This window comes from Nothobranchius furzeri, chromosome 11 (assembly GCF_043380555.1).
Source record: "Nothobranchius furzeri strain GRZ-AD chromosome 11, NfurGRZ-RIMD1, whole genome shotgun sequence".
Lineage (NCBI taxonomy): Eukaryota > Metazoa > Chordata > Actinopteri > Cyprinodontiformes > Nothobranchiidae > Nothobranchius > Nothobranchius furzeri.
The window spans coordinates 58,544,456-58,565,138 of NC_091751.1; the positions used below are offsets into that span (position 1 = coordinate 58,544,456).

The 20,683-nt window shown below is 40.6% G+C and overlaps 1 protein-coding gene across 2 annotated transcripts in view; it reads right to left on the reverse strand.

Moving 5' to 3' along the window:
* Positions 1–992: 992 nt before the first annotated feature.
* Positions 993–20,683, reverse strand: part of spsb4a (splA/ryanodine receptor domain and SOCS box containing 4a) — a 98,538-nt gene continuing 78,847 nt past the window's right edge. For both annotated transcript variants that reach the window (XM_015957244.3, XM_015957245.3), the window contains exon 3: positions 993–3,066. In XM_015957244.3, coding sequence (XP_015812730.1) covers positions 2,939–3,066 — 128 coding nt within the window. In that variant the 3' untranslated portion in view covers positions 993–2,938. The remainder of the gene's footprint in view (positions 3,067–20,683) is intronic.

Here is a 20,683-nt window from a genome sequence, read left to right on the forward strand (position 1 = left end):
AGTGGCAAATGCCACCCTAAAAGAAAGCCTTGGTACCTCAGCTGCAGCTAAAACATTACGAACATGAACAATGCATGTCCGATTACATTAAATGCAGCACGAAGAGATCCCACTGGCGTAGGGTGTGTTGGTGCTACCGGTTTGGCACACCAGGGCCCCCAGGCTCAACCTCTGGCCGGCCAGCTGCGTAACAGTGGAGATGAGATTTTCATCAGTTGTCAGTTATAATCATCAAAACTAAAGAAATAAACATTTGAAATATATCAGTATTTGTTTATTGAGTGAATCTAATATGCAAGGTTTACCTTTTGAATAGAATTACTGAGATAAATCAACTGTGTCATGATAATTTTAGGACAAGCACCTGTACAGTTGTTTCCCACCAAAGTAAGGTGAGAGAAACTAACTAGGTGTGTAAGGCTGATGGAGAGCAAAGGAAATATGTCAGAGAGAGAGCAAGATAAGGGGCAGGAGGGTTAGGGTCACACGGTATGGGAATATTACTGCTTGCAACATTTGCATCAGAACAATCAAGGACAGCAGTGGAAGTGTTTCTAAGCTGATGCTTGCGCCATCCAGAACAAATACTCTATGCTGAAAGTTTCCAGAGCTCCGCATCCAGGTCTGCGCTGCACCCTAGCCCATGTGAATGCTCTGATTGGACTAAATGATTTTTGTGGAAGCTGCTTGGAAACCGGACTGCATCCATTACCATATCAGTGTTGTTCAGGCTGAGTGCAGAACTACTAAATTACCAGGACATAAACACATTCAGGCACATTTACAGCCAAGGTTTCTTCATTTACTGAGCAGATTAAAGCTTCCTGAGACAAAAATCAACAAGCAGCTATCAATCTTCCTGCAGCTCAATAGGACTTTGATCTTCTCTGATGTAGTGCACATCCAGACAGCGCTCCGATAAAACTTCAGTTGTGTTTCTTCTTCAGTTTTCAAAAGGAACGTAGATGTAAACAAAGAAATACAAAAACCAATTTCATCTCACTTGGCTTTTATTCACGTTTCGTATCTGTTGACATTTCAGCTGCACCATCGATGTAAAGTGGTCCCTTTGTCCTCATACTAACTGATAAAAACAGTAGGTATGACCATCACCATCAGTAATAATAATAATGATAATCAATGAAGCAGCATTAAAGAAACAAGATGATTTCTTTCTGCCTTCATCACCAGCATCTTTTTATTAAATTGACCTGAATGTAACCATCAGTGTAATAAAACAAACACACAACAATCTTGTGATAAATACACACTGTCATCATCCTGCCGTCAAATTCGGACCACACACTCACAATAATAATAATAACAGTAATAATGATCATGAACAGAATTACAAACAAAAGTTTTAAAAAAGTGACTTAAGCCTTTTAAAGTAAAGGATGATTGGTCTGCAGGTTAACTGCCAAAGAGCGCACACACACACACACACACACACACACACACACACACGTGTGGTTGGGTGTTGGTCATTTGTGTCCTATCCTGATCCGACAACACACCTGGCATGCTACAGTCGTCCTCGTAGACCCGGTAAGGTCGGATCTTCTATGTGGTCCTGATACTTAAATCAGAATTAAGACAGTTGTGTGTGTAAAGCAGAAACACACACCTGCACCATTTGCTACCATCAGCTACAGCAGGCTGCTACAAATATTAGCATACGAACACTGCTTACATAGAGGAGTAATGGCCTTTAGCACTCACTCACTCACTCACACACACACACACACACACACTATGCAGTGTGGAAGGAAAGGCTTTGGTTGTGATTCGACATCCTCAGAGATGAGTTAGTGTTCTGTGTGAGGAATGATTCCCATGAGCAGGCTGATTCCCTCTGGTCCTGGTTTAAAGCCCCTCTCACGTTTCTAATTATGAAGATTTAATGACAATTTGAACAAAAATTCACTTTAAACATGTTTTGTTTTTTCTGCTTCATCAGATCCATGTAAAGATCCACGTTTCGGATCTATTACAGACAAATCTACTGATGCGTTTTTAGCCATATGATCCTGACTACTGCTAAAGCTGCCAACAGTTTGTGGGCTGTTGCTTATTATTGTCGGAAACATTTAACCAAGCTACACCCACATTGTTCTGATGGAGCTGATTATCATGTTGTTGGTTTTTTTTCTTGCTCTTAAGCCAGTAATTTTTGTCCTTCAAATATAAAGTGAATTAAAGCGGTTTGACTTTTAAAACCAGTTCAAAATGCAATAACGTATTTTTTAGTTTGTTTAAAATAAAAACAATAATCCTTCAAACCTTGTTGAATTCATTTTAAGTAAGGCTGACTGCACATATTAAACCCAGGCAGCACTAAAACAATTAAAACGTTTTAGCTTTGTTAAAAGAGACCTTGACCTAAAGGATTCATATCTACTCATTCAGAAGCAGACTAAACGGAAAAACGGGACTTGACTTTCCTGAAAGGTTTAGTAACCCTGAACCAACCCGTCTCCAGCTCCTCAGCATTGTTGGGCCTTGAGGTCCGTTTGATTAAAACAAACTCTGAGCATGACCTTTAGACTCTTCAGTCTGCCCACCTGTGTCAGTGTAGATGATGAGCAGGCAGCAGCAGGAATGATATGATCGCTGACTGTGTGTCAGAAAAGGCCTCCTTGGATGTGATTGGTGTGCTTGCTCTGTGCTGCTATAGTTACTCTCACCACTAGGTGGCGGTGGTTGCTAACCGCTGATGTGCTCACTGTTAACCCCACTGTGCCATCAGACAGGTGGGCTTGGTCTGGATGAGACACTGATGTGACATGGTCATCAAAAATTTATTTCTAAAATGAAAAAGCAGCTTGAAATATAGCAGAAGCTGTGGTGCTCCAGTGTGGACATTCTTCAGTCATCCCCTCTGTCCCCGTCCAGCTGGTGGCCTGATCTGCGCCCCCGTCTGCTCCGGTGGTGCCAGTTACTGGTATTGGAGGTAATTTTTGAGGGACTGGGGCAGAGGAAGACTCTCGATATCCTGAAGCCGGTCCCGCCCCAGCGCCAGGCGGGCTGCACGTCGACACAGGTCCATCAGAGGCAGAGGCTCAGCTGAGGACAGAGGAGGACATGACATGTTTAGGAGGTCATCCTGACTTTAGGTACAAACGGAAGTTAAACTAACTGAAATTAAAAATAATCTGGATTCAGGTAATCATACCGAGTCATTAATACAGGACATGTCATGTTGTCGTTTACGAGCCATCACGCTAGCCTGAGGTGACTTTCTGTGTCGGTGCCACAGAGCTCACACCCTTAATTATCCAGAACTTTAAGTCCTAACTAATTCCACACATGGTTCCTATATAATTGGCTTCTTTACAAATGTCATAAAGGGAAAACAAAGCAGTTCATTTTTACCAGCTTTTAAACCTGTTAACATGGGGCTGTTATGTGGACTGGCTCAACCAAAGTAGCCATTCCAAGAATCCCTTCAAAGGACTTGGAGGGATCACGTCACAGAAAGTGTGTGTGTGTGTGCGCGTGCGTGCGTGTGTGTGTGTGTGTGTGTGTGTGTGTGTGTGTGTGTGTGTGTGTGTGTGTGTGTGTGTGTGTGTCTCACCCCCTGCTGGTCATAAAGAACAGGTACACAGAAGCATCACCTGTTGTAATTCAGGATATCCTCTACCACCTGAAGCTACATCACTCTGACTGTGTGTGTTCAAGGTTAAACCCACAGGATGAAGGAGAGATGACCACACACACACACACACACACACACACACACACACACACACACACGCACACGCACACGCACACACACATCTAATCATCATTGCTGTGTCCTTGCAGAGTCCCATTAATGCTCACAGGTCCTGACTTGTAGAGTGTTACATAGAAGCAGCAACAGGGTTGATCTTCACACCGTTCACTAATCACAGAATGAAAAATGATACTATGGCAACATCATGTGACACAATAACCCCACCCCACCCAAATAATTAAATAAACAAAAAAGCTATTTAAAGAGCAAGTTCACTTGATTTGAACACATCTGCAGTGGTCTCTAGTATAAATGAATGCCTTGTGAGTCGATCACTGTGGAAATAAGGCGCTGGCGTTCCTGTTTCAGGAGCTAGAGGTTAGCGAGAGTAGGAGAGAGCAGCAGACGTCTAGCCTAGTGAACTAGACCAAATTCTTGCTTTGCAAAGTTTGGTCTAGGAACGCTTCATTGGAACCTCTGCAGTCCCAGCAGCATTCTGGCTGACTAATCACAACTCTAGGGGCTTCAATCCTATAGAGCGCTGTGATTGGTCCACAATGGTGGGCCAATCACAGCACTATATCTGCTTTATGGACCAATCACAGCGCTTTATCGGCTTTGTGGGCCAATCAGGGCCCTCTATTTGTCTGGTGGGCGGGATGGTGCAACAGAGTGGAACAAGATGGCGACAGCTTGAAACGGCTTTGACATCAATCTTGGACTATTTGGACTTGGGCTTTATTAGAATCAGGAGCAGATAGATGTATTTAAGTATTTTTTTTTAGAAAAAAAAAGGATGTATTTTCACCTTCTTCAACAGCAGACCGCCTCCTTTACCGGCATCCATTGTGGCGAGTATGTCACATTGTTCATTTTCCAGTAGCATGCGGCAATCGAGACAACGGTAGAACCCGCCCCACAACCGAGAGCTGTCAATGGAGCGTTGCCAGACAAAATAATATATTTATATTATGCTAATATATAGTCTGGCTTGCCAGGCTCGCAGACAGCAGGATTTAGAGTATTTTTTCTGATATTCAGTCATCTTTCCTCTGATTGGCTAACAGCAACTCTACCACTGACTCTGTTTGCTTTTCAACGTTTAGGTTTTATTTCCATAACGAACGCAACCCTGAATGAGTTCTGCCATGTTATGGAGTTGCTAATGCTAACAGTTAGCTTCTACTAACCATGATGCACTCTGCTCTCTCCTGGATATAAAATCAACAACAGCCTTCTCTGTCTCAAGCCAAGACGGGTGAGTCTATGAATGATAGTTTGACATTATGATGTGCTAATGTTTCTAATCTTAGCAACTCGTTGTCTATTTTCCATCAAAGGCAAACCCAGGAAATAAGGGTAGAGATCATTTTCACAATTAGCCTGCATGTGAAACTCACATGGCCGATCATGATTCAAAACAAACAAGTTAAAAAATCGTTTCTCAGTGAACTTGGCTTTTAAATTTTTCATTAGAAAATGTTTTCACATATTTTTCTCCATTATGAGTTTGTTTGGTTAGTTAAATGCCTTCAAACTGCTTGTTTTGTGGATCCAAAAGTCCAGATAATGAAAATATTTGACTGCATTATTTTCAGAAAATCAGAAATGCTGGCATCTAACAGACTGCAATCTGTCACTTTACTCGTTTCTTTATTTATTACAAACAAACAAACAAACACAGCAAAATGTGACAATGGCACGTTTATTTTAAAGTTGTCTCCTGTCTGAATTATTCTGGATTAGTCTGACTAATCAATTGGGTCCAGTTATATCAACACAAACACAATAACTGTTCAAACAGCAGTGTGCTGTGCTTTGGATATTGGACTTTAAAGTATTTACACCCTGAGAGCTGCTGGAGAATAAAGCAGCCTGTAAATAGAACTGAGATCAACAGAGGTGGTAAGCTGGCTTTAGTGGCTTGCTGGCCGCTGATCAGACATAGAAAGTGTTTACACTATAATAATAGTGCCTTCTTTTATATCAATAGAACACAATGATGTCCATATTCAGCTCTGTCTAAGGATATTTACTTACTGAAATATCAAACTCTCCCATAAAAAGGGTGGAAACTGACAGGAAAGGTGAATATCAGGGAGGAATGTTTATGTCATCTGACACATAACTGCAGCAAAGCTCATTTTGGTTCATGCACAAGTGACTTATTGCTTCTCCTGACAAGAAAAAGCTCATTTTCTCGAGCTAATTTACCACTGAAAGAGCTTGTGTGAGTACAGGAGACTTAATAAACCACAGAGGAGTGAACGATAGAACTTCTATTTGAGGCTACTGTCGCTACCACTATTTTTTTTAATCACAGGGAGTTAATTGTGTGTGTGTGTGTGTGTGTGTGTGTGTGTGTGTGTGTGTGTGTGTGTGTGTGTGTGTGTGTTTGTGTGTGTGTGTGTTTGTGTGTGTGTGTGTCTGAAGCACTTTTCAAGGGAAGCAGTTTTACCATAAATCCAATTAATCTGAGTGAGCTTGCAGGCTCTTTAGTGCAGTTTCAGTTATGCCGAGGCATTTTTAGCAAAGAGCAGTGAGGCTGCTATTGGGGTAACCACTGTTTGCCTTTTATTTTGCGTTTCCATCAGAGAAAACTCACTGAGAACACGAGACAATCCAAGAGGAAATGTAAACATTGTAAACATCATAAATTGTACTTACTTTCCAGCTTCCAAAATAAAGAATTTGTCTGTTTGGAATCACAACATCTCAAAAAATTATTTGAATTTCTGCTAAATGAGTCGAAACAGCACAGGTTTCTCTCAGATGCACCATTCACTGGAGGCGGATTCATTTGACCTTGTTATTATAAAAACTTTGACAAAAAAAAAAAGTAAATTCTCAAGAATCTGTTAATTTTTGAGTTTCATTGAACTAAAACAGCTATTCAATGTTTTTACACAATTAAAAGCAATAACTCTGATTATGCACTAAGCCTGAGGTACTTGTATACAGTGCTGTGAAAACCTATTTGCCACCTTACATTTCTTCTAATTTTAATTCTCGTCAAACAAATTTTTTTGATCAGTCAAAAAATTTCTATTTCAGGCATAGATGAGTAAATACAACATGATGATTTTATTTATAAAAATGTAAGCTGTCCAAACCACTGTTGAGAAGCAATATGTGTTCTTTAACTAGAGAGTATTCATGCAGGACCGTAATGTAATCTGTGTTAAACATGAATTTGTTTGTTTCCCTCAGGAGGTGTCCTCTGTGGCAGCCATCTTGAACCAGCTAAAGAGGAAGCCCGCCTCTAATGCTGCCTTTTTATAGTAAAATGCCTGAGTGGAGAACTTTTAAAGAAAAGCATAGAATGAATTATTTGTAAATTTGACGTGATTTACATGTAGACTATCTAATTATTGAAAATAGCTGAAGGTTGTATGAATGTTAACATTTTCTTTTCTTCGGTGAAAGGCTGAGGTGATTGGGCGACCTGAATTGGAGGGGGGGTCAGAGGGTATATAGGTGGACTGCTGGTTGTGGCATGAAATCTCTCTGAAAGTGACTGAGACTGGAAGGGAGATGGATGGGTGGCCATTTTGAAGACTGCTGGATTTTCTGATTTTTTTTTTTTTTTTTTTTTTTTGACCAGAGGAAATTAAACTGGTTTTCCTTGTTCATCAACCAAGTCAGCATGTCTCTTTTGTCCTCACTACACTTCACCATGTAACAACCACCCTGGGCCTTTGTTAACCTAATATCAGGTGTCAACACCCTTGGCAGAAACTGATAGCTGGAAATGATGGCAGCAAAGTCATTTCAATATTGGAGCTTTTCCACCAGCAATCTGTTCAAGGTCAGAGGTCAGAAATTCTCCTTCAGGATTGTTTGGTAAGGAGCAGAATCCATGGTTTCATCAATTGCAGCAAGTCATCTAAAGCAGCCCAGACCATCACACAACCACCACCATGTTTAACTGCTGAAAGGTCTTTTGACATGCAGTTTGTTTTACACCCATGGACGTAGTTTTTTTCCAAAGTCAATTTTTGTCCCCTGCACCTTTACCATCCAAAAACAATATTAACAATATTAAATAGACACTAGTTGAGCACTAGGACCAAGCGTTGAAGCCCGTTTCCCACTAGAACCGTCCACAGGCTTATCTGCTGATACTTGCTAACGTGTGAGTGGCCGTTCCTGCCACCTGTGTACTTGATAGTTCTGCGTTCCTGACATTGCATAAAACAGCCTCCAGGTTGTAGTTTTATACATATTTTTTGTACAATTACTGTAAAGATTACCACCCCCCACCCCCGGTTCCTGGACGCTAAACCAACAACAACCTTCCCCGTCACGAGTCAAGATGGGTGAGTCCATGAATGTTAAGTGACGGTGTGATGTCACGCTGTCAGCCTTTTTAAATCCCATCGTTTCACCGTCTTTTTTCTATCAGAAGCTAATGCAGCAGATAGCAGGGTATCTGCAGGTTTAAGGGAGCCAAATTTAAGACTTTTTAAGACCTTTTTAAGGCCACTTGGACCAAATTTAAGCTTTTATTTTTCAATTAAATTTAAGCTATAATTTCCAGCTATTGCCTGGAACTGGTGCTAACCACGTTGTGAACGTGGGATTAACCATCTAGATACCATTAAACTTGCACTTCCCCATGGCGCAAGCTCCCACTAGCTTAACCAGCTAATGTGCTCATCTAAAAATAGCCCCTTTTCACAACCAACTGAATGTGTACGGTTCCACTTATGCAAATGTCATACACAAAAAATGCTGAACAAAAACTAGAAATTCACAAAACAATTTTAGAAATAAAAGAGTCTTGTTAATTGGATCTTTGGTAATTTAAGACCTTTGGAAACTGTATTTAAGGATTATTTGTCATTTTTAAGGATTTTTAAGGCCTTAAATTTGGAAAAGCAAATTTAAGACTTTTTAAGACTTTTTAAGGACCCGCGCATACCCTGAGATAGGTGTAGGAGACTATTTTCATGTTCAGCCTGCATGAAAAACTCAGAGTGACTGATTATAATCAGAAATAATCAGTATAAAATGGTTTTTATGTGAACCACACCTTCAAAAAAAAGGTTGTTTTCATCTTTTTTTTTTATCAATTTTGGGGATTGGGTTAGGGTAACATCATGTGTAACACATATAAACACCTGTGTTGTTCATTTATATAGTCTCATGCATCAAAGTCCAAGCTTCAGTTCAGGGTAAAGTAATAACCAGGTGTTTGTTCACAATATTAATCTCCTTCTAGTTGGTAGTTTAGATCTATATAGAGCAAGCTGAAAAACCATTAATCATCAAAGGCCTGCAGATGTGTATAATAGCATTATAATGCACTAATTAGCTGGGCCTAATAACATCTATAAGCACTCCGAAAATGACCACTGAATTTTATTTGCTAATGAGTCATGTTCCCTCATGTTCCCTATGAGTATGTCCTGGAGTAAGAAAAGCTAATAAGGCGATTCACTGTGGATAATCAGAACTAGATCATTTATATCTGCATCATTACACATTTGATGCAGTACATATAAAGTGTGGCTAAAAAGGTTTTTCATATTACCTGTGGTGTGATCAGGCTGGAGATGCTCTTACAAACTATTCTCACTACACTTGTTAAACCCTTTTATAATTTAGTTCCTTTAAATGTATTATTTTACAAAACAACTAATTTAGCTGCTAACTCATGTTAGTTTCTTGGCCATCAGTTTCCTAAATATCTAAATCCTACTGTGAGTGATCTATTTTTAAAAGGTGGAAAAATGCTCTAAATTCTGTGAGAACCAGCAAGGGGATTCCAGGTAGTGATAAAAGTCCCCCCCCCCCCCAAAAAAAGAGCTGCACGTGTGCGCACACACACACACACAAAGAAAGCGAACTGCGGTCTATGATCTGCGCTGGCAACAAGGAGTAATAAGGGAACGCAATGTGACACAACGTCTGTAATGAGATGCAGAGCACAGTGGTGGAGAGCAGGATTTATTGTCTGTGTAAAATGATAAGTGCCGTTTTAAAGGGACTTCACGGAGTTTTGGATTTTTATGCTTGCGATTGCCCCCTCAGGCCAAAAGAGTATCAGCAGCTTCAATAGTAGGCTGGTACACGAGGCGCGCATGCTGTACGTGCACACTCCTTAACGAAAATAACAGCTGAGACAGTCCCGTGTGTGTGTGTGTGTGTGTGTGTGTGTGTGGGTGGGTGTGGGTGTGGCCTGGAGGACAGAGGACAGGTGAACGCGCAGCTAATTAATTAAATAATTTGGTTCTGTACCTTTCTCTTCAGCACAGCCAACAAAGGTTTAAGATGGGTCAGTCCTCCTGCATGCTCAGATCATTCCCTTCCCTTGCTTGAAAAATTGTTCCAAAATGAAAGTTGAACCCACATCTTTTTTATCTGTGAATTCAATGCCGTTCGGCGAGTCTCAAATAAAAGTTTGGGCATCTTACTGTAAAAAAATATACCATTAATGTAAAAAAGAAACTCTAACTAAACTATATTAACATCCAGAATCGAACCCGGGTCTTCTGCACGAGAGTCCGACGTTTTACTAGGTGAGCTAAATGACCAATGACGTCATTTTATCTGTATCATTTATATTCTTAATGATAGCTGAAACAACGTTCAAAGAACGGTTCGGAGCAAAAATGGCTATTTTGTTGCTAATTTGCAGGAAATATCTAGACGAAAGTAGCTAAGGGTCCTCAGAAATGTAGCTAGGTTCATCACTAGGCGTTAGGAACAGCGACAAAGTGGCACTGCCTCACTCTCTGCTGCTAAAGCTACGGATAGCAAATGCTACGGGCTACGCCTGAGCGTGAACGCGCATGAAGCAGCCTGCTCGACCCGAGCATCTCTCTTTTTCTGTGATTTTACAGAAAAACAGGCAATCACAGTAAAAATGCCAGGGCTCATTGTACAGGACCAGGGCATTGCAGGAGAATGTATGAAGAAGAAATTTATTATTTCTATACATGTTTTGGCTGTCAAACTTCCATAATGCCCCTTTAAGTTTGTGTGAGAAGAATCAGAATCAGTTCAAAGAAGAGTAAAGCAGTTTTGGGACACATATAAACAACATCTCCAGAAAGAGTGTGTTTGGGAATTTCCTACTGCAACAGCTGTTGAATGTTTGAAATCCTAAAAACATAAACCTTTGTGCTGCATCCCTGACTGCATCGCATTGCTCTGATTAGTAGAAAACAATAGTGATGCTAGGTTTGGATTGCAGGTAAAGTGGGAGGCAGAAAGAAAAACTTGTATTATTATGTATTTTTTTGATTAAAGTTGGGAAAATGGCCTGAAATAAAACATGAAATAAGAAAACATCATAGGGTTTCTAACTCATATCTGTTACACCAGCAGCATCTATTACACTGTATGCAAATATTGAAAAAAACAATCCCATCTGTTTGTTTGTTGGTACTGCTACAAAGTCACTTATCCAATAATGCAAAATATGCAACAGTATCCATGTGAAATCAGAGGCAATGTCGTATTTATACAACACAAAGGACTCAAAGGAATCTGATCTGCAGGGGATTATGAACATAGCTTCAGCTATGCTACTAATATTCACCCATAACTACCATTTCTTAAGTTTTGTTAAAGAGATACTACTACTTTTTCATATTTTTGATAATATTCTTGAGCCAGTATGTGCTAAAACGACCCTTTACAGGGTTAATGAAATGTCACCCAGCCCTCCACCGCCCTCTGTAGCAAGAATATGGCACTTGCAACTTCAGAGTGTTGTCAGATTCATCTGAGTTGACATACCTGGCGCTGCAGTCAGCTTCCAGAATGTTTTACATGTTTTAGATCATGAACACAGCTGATTTGTTTAATTTAGTGACACTAATGAACGCTACGGAGACACTTTAGCTTTCAGACTAAGGTGTTAAAAAGACGAGCGTGCAGCAAGATAGGTTTTGCTTTTGGTTCTACTAAACGGGCTCTAGGGGGAGCTAAAAGCAGACAAAAACTGCCTAGTCTCCCTTTAAAAGCCAAGTTCACCCAAGAAACTCACAAGGCAGTCATTTATACCGAGACTACTGTTAATGTGTTGAAAAAATGGGTGAACTTAAAAGTCTAGTAAAATGCAGCATCTCAACTCACAGTTGTGTCGACACGCAGTAGAGTCCCAATGCCAAACCTTGGAACGATTGCTGGAGAATCGTGAGTAAAGGGAGAAGTTTCGACATTAATGTCTTACAGTCATCTCTGCGTGAGACAGAAATGTGAGCGACACACTTATGGGTGCTGTCAGTCTGACACAGAGCCTATGGTAAATGATGCTCAGAACCATGTGACTACATTTGGAGTACTACTCTCAAAACACCGTGCAGGACCTTTGTAACAAAACCAGCTAGATTACAGCACTGACTGTCAGTATGCCTCTAGAGAAAACCATTACAGATCCAGTTTCTGCTACTGACTTAATCAATTTAATTTAATGTTTTTATTATTATGATTTTTAGATCAAAATAAATAAGGAAGGTAATGATTTTCTTAAAAGCAAATAAGTCTCACTAATGTGAGATTAATTCAGTGAGACTTAATTAACAAAATAAAAAATATTCTCACTTAGCTGAGCTGTGTTACCTTAGTTTACATTGACTAAAGAACGTGGAAGTGATGTCACACAGGGACCTGACATCTCATGGAAACGTGAGCCTTTTTTTTATCTCCCTCCGTCTTTTAGTCACTGGCTTATCGCATCGGTAACATTTCACCTCTACCTTTCCCCCCGTCAGCAGAGAAGAAGACCCTCTGCCATCTTTCCTCTCTGCTCTTTTTCCCCAACTCAACACTTTATCCTTCTTCTATCTTTACACTCTGTGAAGCTCCGGTGTTTGATCTTATTTGGTGCACAGGAAAAAAAACTGGTCACCACGTTTAAAGTTCATAATCTGGAAATGTCAAGAGACAGAAAAACAGGTCTGTGTTCATCTTGATGACTATGTAGTTATTATCCTGTTAGCTATGAAAGTGTTTTCTAAGCCCGGGAGCAGGAAGAATTTAGGGGATTTTGTAATCCTTTAATCCTTTAATTAAAGTCAATATTATATAGAAATAAAAGGGGGAGGCCTTTGCAAGGTTTTTAAGACAAGAAAGTTAAGAGAATATTTCTGCACATGGAGAATTCGGTTAAACATTCAAACAACCAGCAGCAGCTGTATAGCCTGACCTCACGTTCTACTTTGCACCTGCGTTTTTCCACCGTCTTTGCTAATCCAGTGTCACACTATTGACCAGCGTAGGTGTTTTCCTGTTGCGAGACATGAAAAAGAATAAACATTTGCACAAAAGGAAATCCACAAATGTCTTTGGCAAGCAGAGCAGTCAAATGCAAACTCAATATTACAGGAAATCAAACATACACTCAGGCACATCTCACAAATTGAGAAAGATCCTGAAAAGTCAGGTGTTGTGATGCAAACAAGCACAAAGTACATACAGGTGATCTTGACCCTATCTAACCCTAACCCCAAATCTGACAAAGACATGTACTGTGTGCTAAACCTCAATTATGATGCCAATGTAAAAATTGGTTTTCATGCCCCCCCCCCAATGCAAGTGCAAACAAATGTGGTGTGATGTAGGCAGCAGGTGAGTAAACAGATGAAAGCAGGATGGAGGATGAGGATGATGTTTTAGCCGTACTCTTATTTCTGTCCCTTCAAAATTTACGCCGACCGAGCTCTGCTTTCACCAGAACATACAAAATCTGTTGGTTCAGTGACAAAACATCACAGAAGGCAAAACCAGAGGCAACAAACCTCCATTCATAGCAACGCTGTGATGGAAAATGGCCAAAAAATTGATGTCTAACAGAATGTCTCCATCACTAGAATCACAGGTGGAGCAGCTGAATAACCAAAAAATACTTGGGAAAAACAGTCAATAGGGCCTTATTCCACGTTTGTGTGGGTATTTTTTAATAGCATGTCTGCATCAACGCAGTAAAGCAAAGATAACTGAAATTGGCATTTAAAAACCTCCCGTCCTCCGTTTGAAACGCATCCCTGGTAACACAAAAAAGGCACAGAAGCTTCTCCTCATGCAACACTGGGAAAAGTTGCACAAAATCACATTTCATTAAAAAGGGAAGACTCTCAGCTGAGCCGGGGCACGGATTAGCCGATGGTGTATCTTTACTCTTTGAGCAGTGTCCTCCTTTTTCAAACACAGAAGCCCAACACCAACGTCCTTCACAGCCACAGAGGGAAGTCAGCATCACACAGAACCAACACATCTCTGAATTTTTTTGCGTGTGCTAAATCACACTTTTAAGGCTGCTGAACGACCAAGAGCCCGATGCTAAAGCAGTACTGTTGCTGCAGTCTGTGGAGGATTTGTCAGAAAATCCTTTTGCACTAAAAATGGATGCAGCCACAGGGTGGGAGGTCTGATGGCTTTAAATAAAACCCATCCTATACTTATGAAGGGGTCTGTGGTGAAGAGCTTCTCAGATGTGCAAACTCCATCTCTCATTTTTGGGGTCCAAAACTAATGGCGGTGCTTCTTGATATGACTAATATCTTACTGGTCCCATTAGTGTCACATGGAGAGATGGGAACTGTGGGCAGAGCCGGCTAGCACCGAGATGAGCTGGTGGTGACACAAGTCACACTTGTTCTTCTTTTTAAAGCCTTGTTCTCTCTTTGCTGCGCTGAATTACTGTAAATCCCCTCTTCACTGTCTCCTCTGGGGTGAGAGGCAAAAAGATAAGAGAAGGAAAGGAAGAAAGATGTGAAAGAGAGGTGGGAAAATGCAGGGAGGAGGATGGGGTGAAGAAGAGGGGAAAACAGCAAGGGAGACGAGGCACGGAAAAGATGTGAAGAAGGTCACGAGATGAGAGGTGGAAGGACTTAAAAGAGGGCGGGAAATAAATAGACGAGAAAAGCATAAAGATGTCCTTGACTGAAACAAACTCGTGAGGAGGAGGAATTAATTCAACAAATGTCAACATTAGAGGGAATCTGCCGTTACTATTTAGAAAAGCTAAAATAATCTTTTATTTTGTGTATAATATGTATAAAAATCAGGTAGTTTACATTACTAATGTTAATAAGAATGAGGACACACTGACAAAGGATCAGAATAAGTCAGAACAGCAAGACAAACAGAGAAGAGATTTCTGTGATATCCAAAATGTTTCTTGTGTTTCGTGACCCGCCATGAACTCCTCGACTCCAACGACTCAAAATGATGATGAGAAACATGTGAGACCACCTGCCTCCTGCTGTGTCTCCTCAACTAACACACAAGTGTTGCTGGGTTTCCCATGGTGTTGCATCCACGTCACCAAACGGAGATGGGGGTACGGACGTAGCCGGCGCTGCATAGAACCCGATTTACTTTGGTGAATGGGTGCTAATATGCTGAAATTCTGTGTAGTCTACCGCTGTTACAATCACTCAAATCGAAATAAACAAATGTGGTGCGCCACAAGGGATTTAATAATAAAAACAGTAAATGTACTGAAAGAAGACGGTAGTACTTTCTTTCATTTATAATAAGGGTAAAAACGATAACAAAGATTTATTATTTAACATTTGGTCATAACTAATTTTCTGTTTGGTAAACTGGCTTCAATAGTGTATATTCTTTAAGGAAATGGAGAGAAAAAATACATGTCAATAATTAAAGATGGTCGATATTAAGGAATTAAAAAAGGAAACAAAACTAACATGAGAACCAAAAATTTAACATCAACATTTAGAAAGAGAAGGAGCCTAACTTTGGTGCCTTAATGTATGCAAAGTGTGTGTTAAAATGCTGCGTAAACACTATTTAAAGGAGAAGGGTGGCCTCATTAGAAGAGGTAAGCTAATTAGATAAACAGCCATGAAGGGTCAGTGTGTGTGTGTGTGTGCGTGCGTGCGTGCGTGCCTGCGTGCGTGTGTGTGTGTGTGTGTTTTAGATAGAACAAAGACGACGGAGCAACGATCAGAGCAGAAAACACTAAAAGGCAGAGGAGGAGGCTGATGAAGAATGCTACTGAAATCCTCAGATTGTTAGAAAGATCTCACGCACTTACACACACACACACACACACACACACACACACACATACACACACACACACACACACGCGCGAGCTAACACTATAAAAGCAAGAACAGACTCACGTGCATGCATGCATGAGCCTCAGCCACCAACCAGACAGATTTAAAAAAACCTGCTGATCCTTCACAGGCTTTACATGTCAGGTCAGGTTGTGTGTAGGAGTAGCAGCTTACTCAGTAAATGATAAAACCAACAGAAGGAAATAAATACTTTTTCCAGGAAAACGCAGCAGCTTGTGATGCTCAAGTTTATCTTCCACCTGAAACACAGCGAGGCTCCGACTGCAACACGTTTACACTTGAGGACTGGAAGGTTTCCTAAATTCAGCGTGAGTGATGCTGTAATTGGCAATGTGACGAAGAGGCAGGCTGAAACAAGACAACAAACGCTGCTCATAAAACTCTGAGCTGATCTTTTCAGGAATAATGTCACATAAAACAGCTCATAAAATATTTACATGCTGCAATTCTATTAAAGCGGGTGGAACATTTCACAAAGAGCTGCACACACACACACTTGCGCACACGCACGCACACACGTGCGCACACGCATGCACACACACACACACACAGTCATTTGTTGATTAGTTCAGACTCAAAGTGAGCTTGTCTATGAGGTCCATTGTTTAGACAGTCCTACTATAAAAGTATAGATTAATATTTCCGATGGGCTCAACATGTGTGTTTTAATACGGAGAGAATGATGGAGGGAAAGAAAACGGTCCACAAGCACTCATTATGCTTTTTCGTTTGACAAAGTGCCTTCTACGGATTCTCACTCACATATCAAGACACACAAGGCACCGGGCTGCAATCAAGAACAACCAGGAGTTTCGCCAAAGGACACAGAATAAAGGACTAATAGTTAATAATAATTATTAAGCAAAAATGCTCTGAAAGCAGCCTTTCATTGATGTATTCACCAATATAGTGTGTTACTAAAACACTGCCATTCAAAAGAATTTACATTCGTATTTCTGCAAGAATCTGAATATTTTGCCTTTAAAACTCTTTAATAAACTTTTGCATACAAAAACGTCTTTTACAAGTCACTGCAGCAGCCTCCACTGCAGAGCTCCCTGCTGCCTGGGAACACTGTTGGCTCCATTTTGCTCTGATGCAACAAATCTGTCTGACACACCATCCTTCACTCCAGTTTCTGTGTAAAATAGAACTGCCTGTAAAAAGCTGCTAAATCATGTAGTAAACAAGGAAAAAGTCTGAGAAAAACACCAAAACAAGCTGCTGACACTAATCATAAAAACTCTGAAGGTTTCCAGCAGAAGCGCTACCATAATCATGCAGAAATGTTACTTTTACTTGCAGCAAAATATGTAGTCACAGTGAGGCTGAATGCATCCAGAAATGTGGATGTGTGCACTTTTAACCCATAATATTGGAAAAATCTTTCAAATGCCTACAGGCAGGAATTTAGAACACTGTGTTTATATACAAATAAAGTTTTTGTCAGCAAATCTTCTACGGGAAAATAAGCTAAACAGTGGAACGGAGTGGCTCCAATTTGGTGGTTAAAGATAATAATAGCAGGATGCCGGGGGCAATAAGATCCACAGAAGTCATTTGTACAAAAATAATAAATTTGACAAAGCAGCAAAGAAAATAAATGCCTTTGTGATGCTCATAAACTTTAAAGTAATTCTCTAGAGAGGAGTGAGTCATAAAGGTATAGTAGGCAGGTATGAGTCACTCCTTCCCCTCACAATCATTATTCCTCCACCCTTCATGACTTCTATAATGGATGAATCTGAAAGCAGCATACCTGAGAACAATTAAATCTATATTCTCAGATATTACAGGAATCAGGCGTCCAGACTCATGGCGTTTTGTTCCACCAACTAAAGACCCTACTGGCTGTCCCAGGTGGACAAGAACACTTGTGAGTGAAAAGGCTCGGGGTCATGTGAGGTATGTGGTCCTCATGAGAAGAAAATCGAGCAGCTCAGAGCTTTGTCAACAGAGGATGTTCATGTCTGAAGACTTGGTTGTGCTTGAGTCAGATGGAAGCAAGGAAGAAGGAGCAGGTGTGGGAGTTGCTATGTAAGGTGGAGGATATGTTGCAAGACAAGAAGGGGTTGCACATCTTCCTTCCATGTACGAAAAGGCTGGAAAAGGACTGGAGATCAGCAGCTGAAAGAAACTGGAGGCAAAGGCAAATGTGGGAAAGACAGAGAAAACAGAACACAGCAGATCGAAGTTGGGAGACGAGCCAGAACACCGACTGCAGCCGAAGACAGAAGAACAGGGACGAAGCCTGAGGACAGAAATGAAGAACAAGGGGGAATGTGTGGAGAGAAAGATTAAGACACTGGAGGACCAACAGAAATACAGCTGAATAATAGGTTGTTAATGTAAAGCTGCGATTTTTATTTAACAACTTCATTTAGCAATCCTACATCAGGTTTGACTGAGCAGGTGCATCTCTACGTGATTGTTAGCCTGGGAATCTAGACCAATGCTAGCAGTAGCAAAAGATTAGCTCTGCAGGTGATCTAGCCTCAGCAGGTCTACCATTGGCCCAAACAGTCTTGTGTCTTACCAGTCACAGTGCTTCATTTACTGGACTGGCTTAACATCAGAGAAGGGATGGAGAAAAACAACAAAGATGTCGTCGGCTCAGGAACGGCGCTTGTTTGAAACAACTTTGGCATCAAATTTGAATGGTTTATACTTGATCTATGGCAGGCACTTAAGTCATTTATTTAGAAAAAGGATGTATCTGCTTCTTCTTCTATGGTGTATGGTGGACTGACCCGTTGACTGACATCTGTAGGGATAAGTACATCACCACATCAGTGGCCAAGTGGTATGAGTGTCCACCCTGAGACTGGGAGATCGTGGGTTCAAATCCACGGTCAGGTCATAAGACTTTAAAAATGGGACCTGATGCGACCTCGCTTGACACTTGGGCTGGGTAATAAATTGGAAATTTATCATAAACGAAATGTCTGACTAACCTAAATTATTTTTCCCATGAAAAGAATGTTAGTAGGTTGGCGACGTTCATGTCCCTTTGAGAAGCTGTACCACCTCGAGTCACATGACAACATGATTCAACGCAATACACGTGGCAGCCCCATCTAATGGACAACTTTTGTTTTTGTGCATACCTGTAGTTATCGTCCATATCGTTATCGAGGTGAAATCCTCAATATACCATGATCTTGATTTTAGGCCATATCACCCAGACCTACTTGACACTCAGCATTAAGAGCTTTGATTGGCGGGGGGTTTGAACCACCAAATGGTTCCCGAGCATGGCCGTGTCTGCAGCTCACCGCTCCCCCAGGAGATGGGTCAAATGCAGAGAACAAATTTCACACACCAGATGGACTACTAATGGGACTTTTACCTTTAATGTTGTTCATTGCTCTGATTGGTCCTAGCACCGATTGCATAAGGAGACAGTTTGAAAGACAACCGTAGATTCTGCCCCATGACTGGGTTGTTTCAATGGCTTGTGGCTCATATAAGATGGCTTGCCAGACTATGTGAGTGTATAAATAAAAAAGTAGCGTTTCAGCTATAAACATCTGAGGGTGCAGACAAAGACCTGGCTTTGCTTCCAAAATAATTAAAAATGAGAGTCTGTGTGTCATTCCAGAGCTCAGAAATCTTCTAAATTCTGCTCACATCAACTCCAAACACTGGCACATTCACAAATGGCAAGTTTACAAAAACATTTGAGATACAGTTTGTTTTTTTTTGGAGTAAGCAGACATAAAAAAATGTAATAAAAAAACTATGGTAAAGACGAATCTTGGCTCTAAATTGTAAGTTTGTAATTAGATTATTAGTTTATGAATTGAATGATTGTCATCACATTGTAAGTTTCATGTAAGAATCTAAAGGACATTTGTTCCACCTGTTTCATCATATCTGAACAGACCGTCAGTCAGATTCTGACAGCTGCCGTCTCTCCTCCACCATCACAAACCCCTAATCTCTATTTCTGGCTCACAGTCATGACGCCACGCAAGGTCAGGCGTGCTGTTGCCGCTCCCGTCCCAGGATGTCGGCCAGCACCAGAAAACCTCATTTCAGATTCACATAATCAGAACTAAATCTCCGCATCCCTCACAGTAGAACTGCTCCAGACTACTCAGACTGTGTAAACTCCAAACAAACGCCAAACAAATCCTAGATTAAAGGTCACTAGATTTCTGCGAAGGATCACAGATTTTTAAAAACCATAATAATTACTGAGGTATAACGGACTGTCAGAGATGAAAATCAGGAGGCCTCGTGTTTTCTTTATAGCCTCTTTTAATGAGACACATGGAGCAGCTGGAACTTTGAACGGGTTTGATGAGCCCTGTTTCTCCACACAGAACAATGTTGACGGAGTTTAAATGGGACGAAACTTTGTGCCCGATGCTCAAAGCAGTCACTTCTTCAAGGAGACGCTGGAGTTTAGCTGAAGTCAGCACCTACAGACATTCATCTGGAGGCGCATAAATGAACTTGACACCAAAATGTGCGATATGTTAATTTGTTAAGTTGGTGCTAATCCAAGAGAACCTACTTCCTCGCATAATAATGTCTTATTCTATTCTTAGATGTGTTGTCCTTTTTTAGAGATTTAAAAAAAAATGCTCAATTGTTGCGATTCTTTTTTAATTTATTGTTCAAAACAATGTTTGCTTTTCATGTTTACAGTGCTAAGGACTTTATAAATAAACAATTTTCAGTATAAATGGAAAAGCACATAAATAAAAACAAATATGAAATAGCTTGTCAAACTTGTTTACTTTTTATTGACTGAAGATAAACTTTTTGTGTGTGTGTGTGTGTGTGTGTGTGTGTGTGTGTGTGTGTGTGTGTGTGTGTGTGTGTGTGTGTGTGTGTGTGTGTGTGTGAGCTGCCAGTTATGATAAATTCAACAATGAGATTTTTTTTCTCT